The sequence below is a fragment of the Desmodus rotundus genome, chromosome 5 (assembly GCF_022682495.2).
Source record: "Desmodus rotundus isolate HL8 chromosome 5, HLdesRot8A.1, whole genome shotgun sequence".
In the NCBI taxonomy this organism is placed as follows: Eukaryota; Metazoa; Chordata; class Mammalia; order Chiroptera; family Phyllostomidae; genus Desmodus; species Desmodus rotundus.
The window spans coordinates 5,591,261-5,607,667 of record NC_071391.1 but is presented as its reverse complement, the minus strand read 5'-3'; the positions used below and the strand labels follow the sequence as shown (position 1 = coordinate 5,607,667).

Sequence of the window (16,407 nt, the reverse complement as noted above, 5' to 3'; positions counted from 1 at the left end):
AAAAGGGACTTGTTTTTGTAAGGATAATAGCTAGGCTTGATTTATTGGGGGAAGGGCAGGGAGGAGTTGAGAAATGCTAGGGGTGTGAGGGTGGAGGAGCCCAGGGTGGGGAAGGTCCTATTTACCCTGGGCCTCAGTTTCCCTGCTGGTCCCTGAGGGGTGGCCCTGGTAGACTGACCTGGCATCTGAGGTTGGCATTATGCGTCCTTTCCTCACCCACCCACCACCAAGAGCCATTGGGGGTTTGCCGTTCCTATCATCCCTACCTCCTGTTCTCCACCCTCTGCCAACCAAGAGCCAGACTGAGGGAGACATTCATCCAGGGCTTGTCACTCCCCTCAGGTGACCACAACTGGTAGGACCCTGAGCTGTTGCCTCAGAAGCTTGAGGGGATCCTGTGGTCATGCCCTCTCTTGGCACTGGGGAACAGGGACACACCCAAAGAAAACTCGAGTGGGAGAGGGATAGGGTGAAGGGGGGGAGCTGAGGAAGGAGGGCCGGGGTCAGAGGTCAGCCACAGGCCTCAGGGTGGCTGCCGCACCCTCCAGGGCCACCACCACAATGCTGAGCTGCCTCTGCACCTCAGCCCAGGCTTTAGATCCTGGGCCTGTGTTCACGGCTGTGGAACAGGCATTGGCTAGCCCTGGGAATGTGGCTACGGAGCCGGTGCGTGGTGCCCAGAGCACATGGCTAACAGGAGAAATAAGGAAGAATCAGGGTCATTTGGGGGTCAGAAATGAGAGCTTCAGCCTGGAATGGGCTCAGCTGTATAAAACTAGGCAGAAAAGCACCTCCCGCTGCCTGTAAAAGCTGGGGCGGTTACAGCAGTGGTGGCAGCAGGTATAGGTTCTAGTACCGGGTGACCTTGACTGATTTGCATCCCCTCCTCTGAGCCTGATTCCCCTAAATGCCAGTGAAATGCTGACGTTCTCCTTCCTTGATGCCCATTACCCAGCCTCACCCCACCACATCTCCCAAGAGCTTTGGGAGAGTCTCACCTGTAGTAGCGTTCCTTTGGGAAGGCTCGAGGGTTCAGGAAGGTCCGTTCCAAGAGCATCAGCTGGTCATTGAGCATCCGGACCTGCAGGGGACTGGAGGTGACAGGACCAGTTGGTCACTGGAGCCAGCAGCCCAGCTGCCAGCCTGCATCCTGCCCCAGATGCCACCCTCCAGATACCAGCTTGCGGCCCTTGCTCACTCGAAGGTGACCTTCTGCAGCGCTGATATGTGTTGGCCCAAAGCCACAGCCGCCCCCTCAAACTTCTCCACCGCAGTCACCAGAGGCCCTGTGGGGTACAGCCAGCGTCTTAGCCCTGGAAGTGCTGGTTTCCCCGGGCCTCAAAGTCAGGGGGCCTCGTACCCAGGCTGATGTTGTGCTGCTCCAGCAGCGCCCCGAGGTCCTGCTGGGCAGCCTGCAGGAAGCTTCGGAGGGTCTCACTGTAGTCACTGACATTGAGAGGCAGGAAAAGGCTGTCACTGAGCCGAAGAAGCACGTTCCCCGCTGTCTGGGCCACAGCCAGATGGCTGCTGAAGCCTGCGGGGAGGGTGACAAGGCCAGGGCTCAGTCTTCAGCCCATCCTCCTCCAGCCTCAGGATGCCCTTGCACCTATCCTCACCGGGGTCCACAAACGTGTCCACGTAACCAAAGGTGTCGAAGGCCGTGTGGTAGGTTGGGTAGATGCGGGCAGAGGTCTTGCTCTGGGGAAACAAAGCCCAGAGGTGACAGGCTTGAGATGGGAAGAGGGACGAGGTGTACCTACAGTAAGCTACAATTTGGGGACATTATCAAGTCTCTGCCCAATCTATGAGGTAGGTTCTAGAATTCTCACTTTACAGAAGAAGAAACTGATGCTCAGAGAGGTTAAGTAACCTGCCTGATGTAACACAGCTAATAAGAGGCAGAAGTGGGGCAGGTGCCAGTTTCCCATTTCACAAAGAACCTGGGGCTTTGGAGTTAGGGTTTAAATCCAGCTTCACTACCCAGGAGCTGTGTGGCCATGAAGGGGAGAAATTGTTTTTGGAGACACAGTCTGGGCACTCTGCGTCCCTCACCTCATTTCACTCTCACAGTGTGGCTCGTCCTTGTTTTATACTGTTACTTAATCTATTCTGAGATAAACAACTTTTCACATTTTAGGACCTCTGGAATCATAGTGCGTCTTATAGTCAGTATTACCCTACAACTAGTTGGCTGTGGGTTTGTGTGAGTCATAACAATGCATCTTACAATCAACAGTATGTATTTAAATTTTATTTATTGAGCCCTGGCTGGTGTGGCTCAGTGTATTGAGCACCAGCCTGCAAACCAAAGCATTGCTGGTTCGATTCCCAGTCAGGGCACATGCCTGGGGTGCATGAGAGGCAACCACATATTGATGTTTCTCTCCCTCTTTCTCCCTTCCTCTCTGTCTAAAAATCAATTTAAAAATCTTTTTTAAAAATTTATTGACTTTAGAGAAGGAGGGGGAAACATTGATTTGTTGTTCCACTTACATGCACTCATTGGTTGCTTCTGGTATGTGCCTTGACCAAGGATTGAACCTGCAACCTTGGCATACCTGGGCGGTGCTCTAACCAACAACCTACCTGGCCAGGGCACAATCAATAGCATATTAAATTGGATAAAGTAGATGAGCATAAGCCGACTCAGAGAAGTTAGGAAGCTTGGCTGAGGTAGCACAGCGACTGATTGGTGGAGCGGGATTCAGGCTGCACTAGAGCAGCCTGACTGGTGGAGCAAACTATCAGGCTGGGAGACTGAGGGGGTGCTGCTCACCCGGTCATAGGTGTAGGCGATGTCCATGGAGGAGATGCCCAGGAAGTGAATGAAGGGTGCATAGTCGCTGCCAGCACCCAGAGAGCCCAAGCTGCGGGAAGGAAGATGGGCTAGAGGCTGCTGGGCAGCCCGCCCACCAGGATCCCCGGTTCTGGCCCTGGGCTCACCTGGGGACCAGGCCATACACCGGGCTGCTACGGTTGAAATGTCGGATCCAGTTGTCGTAGATGCTGAGGCTACCCGGGCCTGGTGCAGGAATCTGACCAGAAGGGAGTCTAGTCTTGGGCCCCGCCCCTCCCCAAACCCAACAATTAAGGGAACCTCTGCCCCGTCCACCCTAGTCTCCAGCCAAGGATCAGTCGGGATGGGTCCTACAAGTCCCACCCCCAGCCTCAGTCCCAGCCCCTATCCCCTAGCCCCTAAGAAAAGCACCAGCCCGACCCCGCCCCTTCCACCTGTTTGGCTGCAGAGAAGATGACGCTTTGGACCGGGGGCGTTCCCTGAGCTCTCAGCGTGGCGTTGGCTGTGGGAGGATCAGAGAGACTCTATCAGAGCCCCAGCCCCTTTATTTCCCTCCTCCTCAGTCAGCCTGGTCGCCCCCCATACCAAACACGGAGATGTCCACGTTGATGTAGGCCACGGTGCGCTCCTGCAGCTTGCTGAAGAACTCCTGCGAGTGGGAGGGGTGACGTCAGCCTGGCACTGCCCCGCCCTGGGGATCCCCTTGATCGCCCACCCTGGAGGCTCACTCACCTCTGTGAATTCCGTGGAGCCAATGAGCCCAAACTCCTCTGCTCCCCAGCTCGCAAACACGACCGATCTGCGGGGGCGCCAGGTGCCTGGGAATGAGGATAAAGGGCTGGGGGGCAGGGGCTCCCGCCTCTGGGGTGACTTATAGGAAAGGTTGGGGACAGGGAGAGGAGGGATAGCTGGAAGGGGCGGAGCAGCCAAGAGGTAAGTCCTGATACCTCTCCAGCCAAGCCTTCCCAGAGGCTCCTTTCCCAGCCTCCCTCTGCTGGGAAGCCTCTGCACCACCTCAACGTTGCCCCCAACGCTAATCTCCCTCCGTCGGGTGGTCCCTTTGCCAGAATGCCCTGCCTCTTCTCTCTAGGTATGCTTTTGAGGAGGCCTCCTGACCCTCCCCCTGCAGTCCATTCTCCATGCACCCTATGAAAAACTGACCCATAACCTTCTTCACCTGGAGACGATAGATTAACGGTCTCCTAGGGAACTGGTGGCAAACACAAGGCCCGCCATCCGGCCCTCCACCTCGTTTTATCCCGCCCAGCACGTTGTTTCTACAGGGCGGCAGCGCTGAGCTCTCTCTTAACTGTTAATGAGTAGTTACATTTATACAGTCCTAAAATTACAATTGGCCCTTTGAAGGCAACCACGTGGCTGATGTGGTGCCTGATGAAAATGAGTTTGACACCCCTGTGACCTAGGGCCTTATCCATATTGAGATAACCCTTGCAACAACGCCTTGAGAGACTACTATTGTCTCCATCTCACAGCTGAGAAAACTGAGTCATAGACAAGTTAAATGATTTGCCCAGGGTGACACTGCAGGTAGGCAGCAGAGCCAGGGGTCAAATCCAAGGTCTGGCTGCAGAGTCCAGGGGGCTTAATCAATGCCCCACTCATAGCCTCCTGCAGCCTGGCTTCCATCTCCAGTCTCTATGCCCACGCTGCTCTTGCCACAGTCGCCAGCCACCTCCCAAAAGCCTTGGTGGTCCTTGCTTGCCCTGTGACTTCCCCCAGACGCCCCGTCACCCTCCATTGTGACACGTGCTCCCGGTTGTGCTCCCACCTCTGGCTGCGGCTCAGTCCCCTTTGATCATTCCTCGTCTTTTGTGTTGTAAGTGAAAAAAGTAAGTATAAAATTATTACATGCTTGCAATGACAAATTCCCATACGCTTCCCTGCCAAAAATGAATACCCTAAATCTAATCCGACAAACCCGAACTGAAGGACATTCAACAGCATGATACCAGAATCAAGAAAGAACAGCTGAAGAACTACTATACAGAACACATGCAACTACTGCGCGTGCGCCAGGCAGTCCTGGGTGGCTCTTGAACCACAAGATTCTTTTGCTTTAAAGGTCATTATAGGAACAACGACAAAATCATTAATTTCCTGATTCTGATATGCCCCTGTGGTTATTTCACGAGATACACAATGACATGTTTATGGGTAAAGGTGCAGCACTTCTGCAACTTTCAAACACTTCAGGGGAAAAAAATGTAAATAAAGAGAACCCTGGCTGGTGCAGCTCAGTGGATTGAGCATGGGCTGCAAACCAAAGGGTCGCTAGCTCGATTCCCAGTCAGGGCACGTGCCTGGGTTGCAGGCCTGGGCCATGTGAGGGACAACCGCACATTGATCTTTCTCTCCCTCTCTTTCTCTCTCTCCCTCCATTCCCCTCTGTATATAAATAAATAAAAACATTTTGAAAAATGTAAATAAAGAGAGAACAAACAAGGCAATACATTAATATTAGGAATATCTGATTGAAGGGCTTACAAGGCTTCTTTGTGCTGGTTTTACAACTCTCTGTAAGTGAAATTATTTCAAAATAAAACGCTTAACAACCGTAATAACAAAGACAGACATTCCTGCACTAGCAAAGGGGGTCAGGTCAAAAGCCTGGCCTCTCTCCACAGATTCTTCTCCGCACTGTCCACCCCATCAGTAAATCACAACCACACCTGTGCTTTCACACACCATTTATGCCACCCACTCTGCAGTTTCTTTCAAACCTGGAGGCCAGCACCTTCAGCTGTCTGCTTGCCCTCTCCCCTACAGTGTCTTCTGGGCACCTCAAAATCAATACGAGAATGGGCACGCAATCTGTAAAGATGTAATGCGTGACATCGATAACATAAAGGGGAAGGACAGAGCTTTATAGGAGCGGGGGTTTTGCATGTGATTGAAATTAAGTTAGTACCAATTCAAATTAGATTGTTAGTACTTCAGAATGCCATGCAAAATGGAAGGTGGAAAATGTTCTAGAGATGGACGGTGCTGACGGCGGCACAGCATTGTGAAGGTACTTAATGCCACTGCATCGTACACCTGAAAACGGCTAGAAGGTAACAAACAAATGAAGTAAAACAAAAACAAACTCAAAGATACAGAGAACAGATCGGTGGTTACCAAAGGGGAAGGTCGGGTGGTGGGCGAATAGGGTGAAGGGGGGCAATTGTGTGGTGACGGAGAGTAACTGGACTTTTGGGGGTGATAACTTTGTAGCACACACAAGATGTGAAATTACAATGTTGCACACCCTTTGAACATCGAACATGGAGAATCAAGGGTCCCCCAGCCTGCCTGTGCTTGGGAGGTAGTTACATCAAAGTATGGTCTTAAGTCCTTAAACTTCACAATTAAAACATTGGGGGGGGGGTCAAAAGGGTAAATTTTACGGTACGTATATTTTAGCACAATAAAAAAGAAACAAAAAAAGTCATTATGTGAGGCACCGAATTCCGTTCTTCTCCCAGCTCAGCCATCAGTCCTCCGACCCTGTGTTGTTCCTCATAAAGGGCCCCACCACACACACTGGCTGCTCAGACCCAAACCCAGACACCCGGCAGACCTCTGTCACCAGCAGACCCCAGGTCTTCACACTGTGTCTCCTTCCCACCGCCCCTACCTGGTCCAAGCTCCCACCTCCCCTGTCTCTGAGGATGGCAAGGCCTCTGATCCGTCTGACACACCGCGCCTGCCCCCCATACCTCCCCCACTGTAGCAGAGGAAGCCATGTAAAATTGGGACTCCATCCTGTCGCTCTCTCGATTGAAATCCCTGGCCAGCTCCCTGCCGCCCTTGGATAGAACTCCGAACTGGCCCTGCTGGCTCTCCACCTGGTCCAGTCCCTCCTTGCCACATAGTGTGGCCTCAGCCTGGAGCTCCGAACTGCCCCCTGACTTGCACCTGGAAAGCCGCTCAGATATGTTTCTCTGTTCCACGCATCACCGTTGTCATTACATGCAGGAACCCTGGGGTGCTCACTGTGGGTCCCCGTGCTTAGAACTGGCCTGACATGTAGTGGGCACGGAGACACATCCGTTGAGTTAATGACTGTCATCCCTGCCTGAACTGGCTGAAGCTCCCGGAGGGCAGGGTCTGGGCACTGCCTTGCTCACAGCAGCACCTGGGCATCGTTCATCGAGGGGCATGCGCAGGCTCTCAGAAGCTACTGAGTGAATTAGTCAAGGGTCCACACTGCGCTACTCGAAGCCAGGGCTGGAGTCCGTGCGTGTCTGTCCCCAGGGCCCTCAGGCTTGGCACAAGTGGGCACTGGAGAATGAGAGGGAGGTGGCGGGACAGGATGCCCAGAGCTAGAAAGGAGTGGGCTTGGAGGTGAACTCCTGAGGGGAGAGTCCCTGGACCAGGGGAGGGGGGCGGCCTCACCCTTCTTCAGCAGGGTTCCCAGGACGCGGGAGAGCTCCAGGAGGACAGCAGTGCCGCTGCTGGGGTCCACGGCCCCGTGCACCCAGCTGTCCCGGTGGTTTCCATACAGCACGTAGCGGTCTGGTGAGGGGAGTGGAGTCAGAAGAGGGCGGAGTCGGCCAGGCCCCGAAGGGGGCGTGGCCAGGGCGCTCGGAGCGGGGCGGTCCCGGGCACGGGGAGCCGAGAGGGGGCGCTCACCAGGCTCCACAGCCCCGCGGATGATCCCCAGGACATTGGAGGAGTTCCGCAGCTCCAGGCGGTTGTGAATACTCACATTCACCTGGCTGTGGAAGTGGAGGGGGCGACCGACTGTTGGTCCTGCTCACTGCCCTCAAACCTTACCGCCCCACGCATTGCCCCAGTGCAGGAGAAACTGAGGCCCAGGGCGGAATGGAACAGGACGAGATCCCATCCAGACGTGCCAGGAGAGGCAGCAAGGCTGGAGCCCAACTCTTCTGGTTCCTGTCTCCTTTTCCGTGATTCGCTCGCTCGCTCTCTTGGTGAGCATTTATCAGGGACTCAGTCAGCGCTTGCCAGCGCCGCACTAGGCTCTGGGCGACGACAGACATGGACTCAGCCTTCGGGGGGCCTCCCTCTCCTGAGCCAGCCAGACCCCAGGAAGTGGACAGCTGCAGGAGGTGAAGGGGCCTGGGACCACACTAAGAAGTTGACGTGTGAGAAGTTACCGGGTGGCAGGTGCAAGCCATGAGCGTCGGGAAGAGTGTTCCCCGCAGAGGGAACAGCAAGTGCAGAGGCCCTGATTGGGAAACCAGCTTGGTGTGTTCAAGAGAAGGGTGACTGGAGAGTAGAGGCCTGAGATAAGGTGGGGGGACCCTGCAGGAACTTGGGGGCCATGCAGCTGTTTCACCGGTTCCCCCCAAAACAAGACAGATATTTTGGAGTCAGGAGAAGGTTTGGGAGAGAGCCGACAGGGAAAGGCTGGAAAAAATGGGCAGAGGAGAAACTCCGGTCGGGCAGCCTAATAAGGGAAGGGGAGAGTTGAGTTGAGGGAGGAGGGGCCCCATCTCACCTGCCTGCGTAGACACCATCAGGCTGGAAGCCTGGCCCCAACTTGTAGTCACAGCCCAGTGCTCCCTGCCAGGCAGCCAGGGCCGAGACTCCTTGCAGGTTACTGAGGGTGAGGGAGGGTAGCAAATATGGGTGTGCAGGTTGAAGTTTGGAGGCCATTGGAGGATGGGCAGGAGAGGCCAGGGCACAAGCTCACCAGAGAAGGACTTCTGCGTCCTCGAAGCCGATGGGCTGAATGGGAATTGGGGGAAATCCAGGGGCAGAGGCAGGGTCCAGGCGAAAGGAGTATGGGTTGGCTGGAAGGTAGGGAGTCAGAGGGTCCCCAAAATACTCATAGTAGGAACCTCGTTCCACCCCCGAGGGAGGCAGGTGCCAGGAGTGCGGGAAGGTCTCGTTGGGCAAGCTCCGGCCATCATTGATGTCTGCGGGGTCCGTGTACACCAGCACCCCAGCTACCCCGTGCTTGGCGGCATTGACGGCCTATAGCAGGAGGAGGAGGCTAGTTTAGGCGGAGGGGTAAGGAGGATGCACGCCCTACTTTGCTCGCCATGGAAGCCATGACAGCTCTGTCTTCCCACTGGCAGGATGATGCTTGCCCAAGTCATTTGTTACAGTGCTGCTCCAGAGAGCGAGAGACTGCCGGGCATAGGCAAGCCGGGGCTTATCAGGGGGCGCTGGGTGAATAAACGGGGGCACCCTGCACCCTACCAGGGAACACTGTGCAGCTGTATCAGAGAACAAGGACGTGCGGTCCACCCATGTTCGTAGTAGCACTGTTCACAACGGTCAGAGGTAGAAACAACTCAAGTGTCCATCGACAGATGGATGGAGAAGCAAAACGTGGTATATAACATGCAAGGGACTATTATTCGGCCCCAAAAAGGAAGGAAATCTCATACAACCCAGATGTACCTTGAAAACCTTATGCTAGAGGAAATAAGGCAGACATAAAAGGACAAATACCACATGCTTCCTCTTATAGGAAACACCAAGAAGATGCAAATCACAGAGACAGAGGGTTGAAGAGAGGTTACCAGGGACAGAGAGGGGAAGAAGAGTGAGTGTGTGATGGGGACAGAGCCTGGAAGGATGAGAGAGTTCTGGAGGTGGATGGTGGGGAGGGCTGCCCGGTTTTGTGAGTGTTCTTCAGGCCACTGCATTGTGCACTTGAAGGTGGGTAAAGCAGTACATTTTCTTACACATATTTTGCCACAATAAAAACAAAACAGTACCTTTTTAAAAAGCAGAACAAGGACAGAGCTTATGTACCAATTGGGGATGATTTCCAAAATGTATTAAGGTGAAAAAAGCACATTTCAGAACAGGGGGTATAGTCTGCTACTTCTATGTAAAAAGAAAGGGAAATAGGAATATATATTCAGCTTTGGCTGGTATGGCTCAGTGGATTGAGTGCCAGCCTGCTAACCAAAAGGGTCGCCGGCTCCATTCCCTGGCAGGGCACAGGCCTGGGCTGCCGGGTCCCCAGCAGGGTGCGCGTGAGAGGCAAGCACACAATGACGTATCTCACCCCCTCTTTCCCCTTCCCCTCTCTCTAAAACTAAGTAAAATCTTTTTTAAAAAAGAATATATATTCATATGTGCTTCTTCCAAAAGAAACTCTGGATAGATATTTCATAAACCGTTTTTTTTTTCCTTAAACTGGAAATTCCATCATGCCTGTCCCCCCACCTTTTTTCTGTTTTCTTTCTTTTTCTTTTTTTCAGCTCTTATCTCGGACACTTCTGTAAAAACTGTGATAAAGTATGCCTAACATAAAATTTACTGTCTTAACCATCTTAAAGCGTACAGGCCCGTGGTGTTCAGTGCATTCACGTCGCTGTGCAACCGTCCTCACCATCCGTCCCCAGAACTCCGTTCTCCCTGCAAATCTGAAATTCTGTATCCACTAAGCACTGTCTTTCACTCTGGACCTCTTTATATTTTTAAAAATGCTACAACCATAGACATGTAACATTTAGTCAAAATTTGTAATGGAAAAGAGGCAGGTTGGGGGAAGGGCAAGCGGAGGGATTTAAGTTGAATATTCGGAAGAACTACTTCACAGGGGGACTTAGACTCCCAAAATATCAAAGCTGAAAACTTTCCTAAGGCTCAGAGAGGTTAAGAGGAGGCACCCGAGGTCACACAGCGCATCAGCGGCATAACAAATGGAACTCCTCCCACCACTCAGCACTGCCCCTTCCCCTTCCTCTCACTTTCCCCTGTCCACTGCTCGGCCCCTGTCCCTACCCAGCCCCGCGCCCCGCCCCCCCCCGCCCCCCCCCCCCCCGCCCGCACTGAGGGCTGATGCTTACCTTGGCGCCTCGTCCTACACCCCCGTAGCGGGTCAGGGCAATGGTGCCATTCAGTTGGATACCCTGAGCCTCCAGTATCTTAAAGTCTTCTTCCGTGCCCCGGTTGGCGTAGACAAGGAGGCCCTAGTCCCAAGAGAAGGTGATCCTTAGAGCCAGGCCCAGGAAAGACAGAGTGGGAAATGAGAGGGAAGGCTGGGTGGCAGGAGGAAGGGTTCAGATTGTTTCCCCCACCTCACCGAGAGCTTGTAAGGACAATTACACCTGGTTTCCTCTGTGTTCAGGTGCCCTGTATCTGGCCTGGCCTTGAGCAGGGGCTATTAGTGTTTGTTGAGAGACTAAGCGATGGGCGAAAGAAGTAGCAATGGAGTGTGGAGGTAAATTCTGGGGGTGGGGTCAGGATGGGAGCAGCTGGAGTGAGGGGGAGTGCTGGGCCACAGCAGCGGGGTGGGCGTATTCTAGGCCCACCTGTGGGGTTCCGGGAGGAGCGTAGGCAGCATAGGGTGGTACCACATCAGGCCCCCCTTGCTCCCCAGTCAGGTTTGCTTCACTCTGGCGACAGGAGAAGAGGACATCCCCGGTGGGACCCACTGTGGGAGGGGAGGAGTGTCAAGACTGGACCCCACAGCTCCCGCACCCTACAGGCATCCCTGAGCCAGAGCAGGCAGGACCTCACCAATAGTCACGTGGTTGGGCTGCCCCTGACTGGGGAAAGACAGCAGCACTTCATACGTGGAGGCCTCAGCTGAGTCCAGGCCCGACTCCGGGTCCTGCCAGCGCCGCAGCAGCAGCTGTACCAGTGCCTCATCCCTGGGGCTGGAGGCCAGGTGTGGCTTCCTGGAGAGTTCTCTACAGGGTGTGCAGAGGAAAGGGCCCGTGCAGGGTCAGGGAGGGGCCTCTGGCAAGCAGAAGGGGCAGGTAGGCAGGCCTCTCACCTAAGATTCTCCCGGATCCTGCTGGCATCCAGCTGTCCCATTACAGTCTCGAGGATCTCTGGGTCCAGGTCCCGGGAGACTGAGTCACTGAAGGCTGGTGAGCTGGCCCCTTTGGGGATGGCAAAGTGGCCCAGGATGATCCCCAGCCCCAAGAGGGCAGCTGCCCCCAACAGCCCCCCAAGCACCTTCACCCACGGCATCCTGTGGAGTCTTGGCCAGCCAGGGTGGCTTCTTATAGATGGGGTGTCAGATCTAGTTAACCATTACCCCAAGAAGGCCCTGCCCTTTGGCCCCCCTATTATCAGGGAAGGTGAGGGAGCACCCCTCAGGGAGGGCCAGGAGCTGTTCACACCCCCTCAAAGTCTGTATCGTTCACCAGAAAAGACCTGCAGGGGCATCAAGTCCACACAGGGGCCCTGAAGCCCAGAGAGGGACCAGGTCTCATCCAGGGTGTCCCAATAAAACAGAGGCCAGGCCAGGACTGGAACTCAGAGCCCTTGTGGCCAGCGCAGGGCTGTGCTTGCTGCCCACCGTTCCCACCTCTGTCTCCGTGGTGTCGTTTGACCTCCAGCACATCCAGCACTGGCTGCTTGAGCAGGTTTTGCGTTCAAATCCCATCCTTCCTAGACATAAGCTGTGTGACTTTGGGCAATTAGTTCACTTAGCTTTTCTAAGCCCGTTTTCTTAGCTGTAAAATGGAGGTAACAGAACCTATTCTACAAAACTGTGATTCTGTTTTCATTAAACAAGACCACATCTGTACAAATATCTAGCATAGTATCTGGTACATAGTGGAAGCTTAGTATATTTTAGCCACTCCTGCTTTGAGGGAGGGGGAGGGATCCCCTAAAATGCAAAGTCTGGACATACAGGAAGAAGAGAGACCCAGAAGAATTCTCTGTGTCTAGCCTGCAGTTGTCGCAGCTTACAGGAGGAAGGGGAACTCTTAGAAAGGGAGGCTGCTCTAGAGGACAGAAGGGAAGCCCACACTTACTTGGCAAAGTGACTTCCTCTTCCATCCCTGACCCTATCTGGAATCCATCCATCTGTTCATCCATCCACCCACCTATTCATCCACTACCCACCCTCGTATCTACCCATCCATCTGCTCACCCACCCACTTATCCACCCCTTTCCCATCCACCCATCCTCCATTTATTCACTCTATCGCTTATACCTGCAGGCCTCGTTGATTCGTTCAGCTCCATGTCAGATCTATACTAGGGCCTGAGGAAGCAAAGGTGCTCTGGAACTCAAGGCCAGCAGGGGAGACAGACAGGCTTTGGACTCAACCTTGTGGTAAGTGCCCCTACAGAGGGAGGACCAATCCTGTGTTCCCCGGGAAGGAGAATGAGGAATTCTGGCTAGGAGGGACCCTTAGAGGGGATCTGCCAAAGATGAGGAGGAAGTCAGCACGCAGAGGAGACAAGGGTCCGGCCAACTGCACCAATGGCCTAGCATGGGCAAAGGCGTGGCAGGGGGACCAAGTAGTCAGCACAAATACTGAGCCTCTTCCAGACCTCACAGAGAGCCAGGCAGAGCTGGGAAGGTCCGGGCGGCTCAAGCTGTGACTAATCCTCTCACATCCCGTGTGACATCCTGCCTTGGCACCCAGCCAGGCTGCGTCCCATTGACAGGCCCAAAGGCCCCTGAAGAGCTGGGGAAGCTGGGCCGTGGCGGGCTTAGTGGGTATTTGTGTGTGGGGTTTCACAGCCGTCTCAAGAAACAGCCCCTTCCTGCTCCCAGCCCCAGCTGCCCCCTGCCCCAGCAGGCCCGTCTTCCCTGGGTCTCTTCCCTGGGTCTGGAGGCTTGGCATGTCAGCTCTGGAGGCCTGGGGGTGGGTGCAGGGGTGGGGTGCAGTGTGATCTGTGACTTCTGGATGCACATGGGAAGCCACTGTTGTTGGCAAGGTGATTATCAGCACCCAGAATATTGACCTTGGATCTTATCAGAAGCCTCTCTGTGTGGAGAGCACGCACATTCCTGTGAGGACACAGGGGGAATGTCACCACCAGGCAGGCTGATGAGGAAGAGACAGGGCGTGGTGATGACACCAGGAGGCAGCAGCTTCCTGGTCCCGCCCAACCCCCTCATGGAAGGTTTTTAGTCCCTTGAACAAGTGAAGTCACAAACACGACGTCTAGACAGGAGCATGTGACATCTAAGTGGGCGACTCTGCCTGAGTGTTATGTGTGTGCACGCGTCCCAGACGCCCAGGGACTCCAGCTCAGGCTGTTGGAGTCAGCTGGAGCCTACCCGGCCGCCGGCATTACAGCCCCACTTAGTGGTCCAGGGTCAGCTCGCACTGAGATGCCCAGAACTTGGCTCCGGTCTTCCCGTCAAATTCCGTCCTCCCATAGCTCCGCTTTAGTTCATGGCAGCTCCATCCGTCTGGACTCTCAGGCCAAAAGTCTCTACTCGTCTTTCTCTCAGACTCCACCTGGAGGCTATGGGAAAATCCTGTTGACTGTGCCTTCAGAAGGAACCCGAAATCCGTCCTGGCCCCAGACTCCATCTTCTCTCCTTTGGACGGAAGCGCCTAGGAGGCGCTCGCCAAATCCTCGCAGAAAGGAGGAAAAGCGGACCTGAAGCAGCACCGCTCAACCCTGGGCCTGCGTGCTCCAGCTGCTGGGTATTTAAGGGGTGTCCTGGGCAGTCACGGGGAAGCAGCTCCATCTGAACAAGCCCCAACACTACTGAGTGGCCACACCTCCTGTAGTCCTGTGCATGAGCTGCACCCCTCTCAGTCCCTCTCAGTCACTGGGGGGAGGCATTCCATTCCACCCTCACAAGAGAGATCCCACCTGGGGTCACAGGAGGGGTTGGCCAACCCAGCCCCAGTGTCCTGATGACTGAGAGGCCTGGAAGCTCCAGGCCCAGCTTGTGACTGACACAGCAGCCTGCTCTGACCAGCAGTTCTGGGAGGAGTGTGTGTGTGTGTGTGTGTGTGTGTGTGCTCGCACACACACACACACACACACACACACACATGCACGTGAATTCAAAGACCCAGTACTGCCCTGGGGCCTGGGCAGCTCTGCTCTGGGACCTCCCCCCACAGAGGGCCTTGCCGACTGGGGCCTTGCAGACTGGGCTGCAGTGCAGCTGGGACGAGTCATCAGCAGGAGTAGCTGTTAGGGACTGAGCCCCTCAGGGCAGTGCACTGCTGGGGGCCTGGCCACTGTAGCCAGGATGCTTTAGGGCATCTGCCAGCAACTCCTGTGGTTTAGAGAAGACTGGGGATGAGGAGGGGGCCTGTAACAGAACCATTGCTGCCGCTGAGCTCTGTCTGTGCAGCCACATGGGCCTGCTTTCCCAGGCTGAGACACTAGAGGCTTTTAGAGGAAGCAGGTTCGAATGGGACCATCCTGATGACCATGTATTGTTGCTAGTAGTCCTTAAATGGTTACATTTTTAAACCATTAGGCTGTTGGCCCAATGATCCCCCTTAATCTCAGTATTGGATGACTCCCTTCAGGAAAATGGCAAGAGGGCTGTTTATGCTGTGGGGTCACTGGTCGGCTAGAACACTGGTCGAGAACCAGCCAGGAAGTGGATGGTGAGGGACCCCTGGGATGCCTAAAGCCATCCAGGCAAGGAGGGTGGAGCTGGCCTGGGGAGAGGTGGGCTGTGAAGAGAAGTCAGCTGGCTCAGCCTGAAGCTGTGGCCAGGTCAAACCTTCACTCATCAAGTCTGTTACGCGTTACTGGCCTGGGCACGATCCCATGGGGCCTGGTTTAAGTCAGACCAAATCTGAGGAGGGGACACAAACCCGAATTTCCATCCGCTTGGCCAGTGGCCTCCGGGAGCAGGTATAGAGCAGAAAAATGGTCACAGGCCTTCCCATGACATGCTAGAGGATATCTGCCCAATGAGTGATGTCGCCTTGGGGGTCTGGGGCTTTGAAACAAGTCACCCTACACAGTATTGGCCAATTTTGTATCCCTTGAAATAATAGCAATCTTATTTCAGGATTCCTTCTTTTTTCCCCACTTGATACCTATGTGTGTCGGTTTCTTGTATTCTCACTTAAAGTGGCTTTGTCATCTTACTGGTTGTTATCTCTTCTCATTAAGGAGTTTAAAAACAAAGCAAGAAACCCTGAAGCTCGCTCCTTGTCTAGTAGTATGGGAATTATTTCTGTGTTTTTGACTATTCTACCTATTCTCTCTCTCTCTCCTGGCATCAAGTATCACAGCACACAGATGGACTCCCTCCTGAGAACACACCCTTGTCCTTCCCCTCCCCTTCCTCTGCCCCCTCCCCCTAGTGGGTCACTTTACCCCTCCTAGAAAGGCTCCTTGGGACAAGACAGATGTCAGGCTGAGGGCTGTGGGCCTGTGGGGCACAGTGACCGACCAGAGCTGGGAGCTCAAGCAGCCGGTCCTCGGGAGGTTCAGGGGGTGAGTCTGTGACCCAGGACTGGGGATCCCCTTAGATGAAGGGAGGAGGCCCTGGCTGGGGGGTGAGAGTGGGAATTCAAATTCCAGAAGCATCTCCAGCCTGAGGGTGTTGCGCCCTTCAAGGAGGTCTCACTAACCAGCGCCCCGCCCCGCCCCCCCCATGACTTGACTTACAAAGGGTTACAGACTTATCCAATGGGGTCACATGGTGGGAAGTGGTTCTTCTTGCTCCTCCCTAGTATGTCTGCCCTTTGGAGTTAGACCTGGAGCCTCCATCCTCCCCGGGAGGGTGTGTGGCCCCCTTCCAGTCCTGCCCCAGAGCTTATCGCTGGGACTTTGACCTTGAGGCTGACACTAACTTGACCTGGAACCTCCTCTGGGTTGGGGGAAGTTCAGAACCAGCAAACCCAGGGAGGTGGGGGGACATCAGAGGCCAGTCGGGGGACCAAGCTAAGTTTGGAGCTGGAGGCCTCCTGCGCCATCCCACAGACACA

General features: G+C 54.6%; 1 protein-coding gene across 1 annotated transcript; it reads right to left on the bottom strand.

Annotated features, from left to right (window-relative positions):
- Positions 1 to 18: 18 nt before the first annotated feature.
- NAALADL1 (N-acetylated alpha-linked acidic dipeptidase like 1) lies at positions 19 to 11,714 on the bottom strand. The gene is made up of 18 exons (XM_053925352.2): positions 11,511 to 11,714; positions 11,252 to 11,424; positions 11,044 to 11,165; positions 10,579 to 10,701; positions 8,460 to 8,743; positions 8,265 to 8,366; positions 7,433 to 7,518; positions 7,196 to 7,315; positions 3,530 to 3,615; positions 3,383 to 3,446; positions 3,232 to 3,299; positions 2,944 to 3,035; positions 2,777 to 2,867; positions 1,617 to 1,698; positions 1,361 to 1,534; positions 1,199 to 1,286; positions 999 to 1,091; positions 19 to 690 (listed from the first exon to the last, which is right to left on the bottom strand). The coding sequence occupies exons 1-18, from the start codon at positions 11,708 to 11,710 to the stop codon at positions 504 to 506; spliced, it is 2,235 nt and encodes a 744-aa protein (XP_053781327.1). The 5' UTR covers positions 11,711 to 11,714; the 3' UTR covers positions 19 to 503.
- Between the last annotated feature and the right edge of the window lie 4,693 nt (positions 11,715 to 16,407).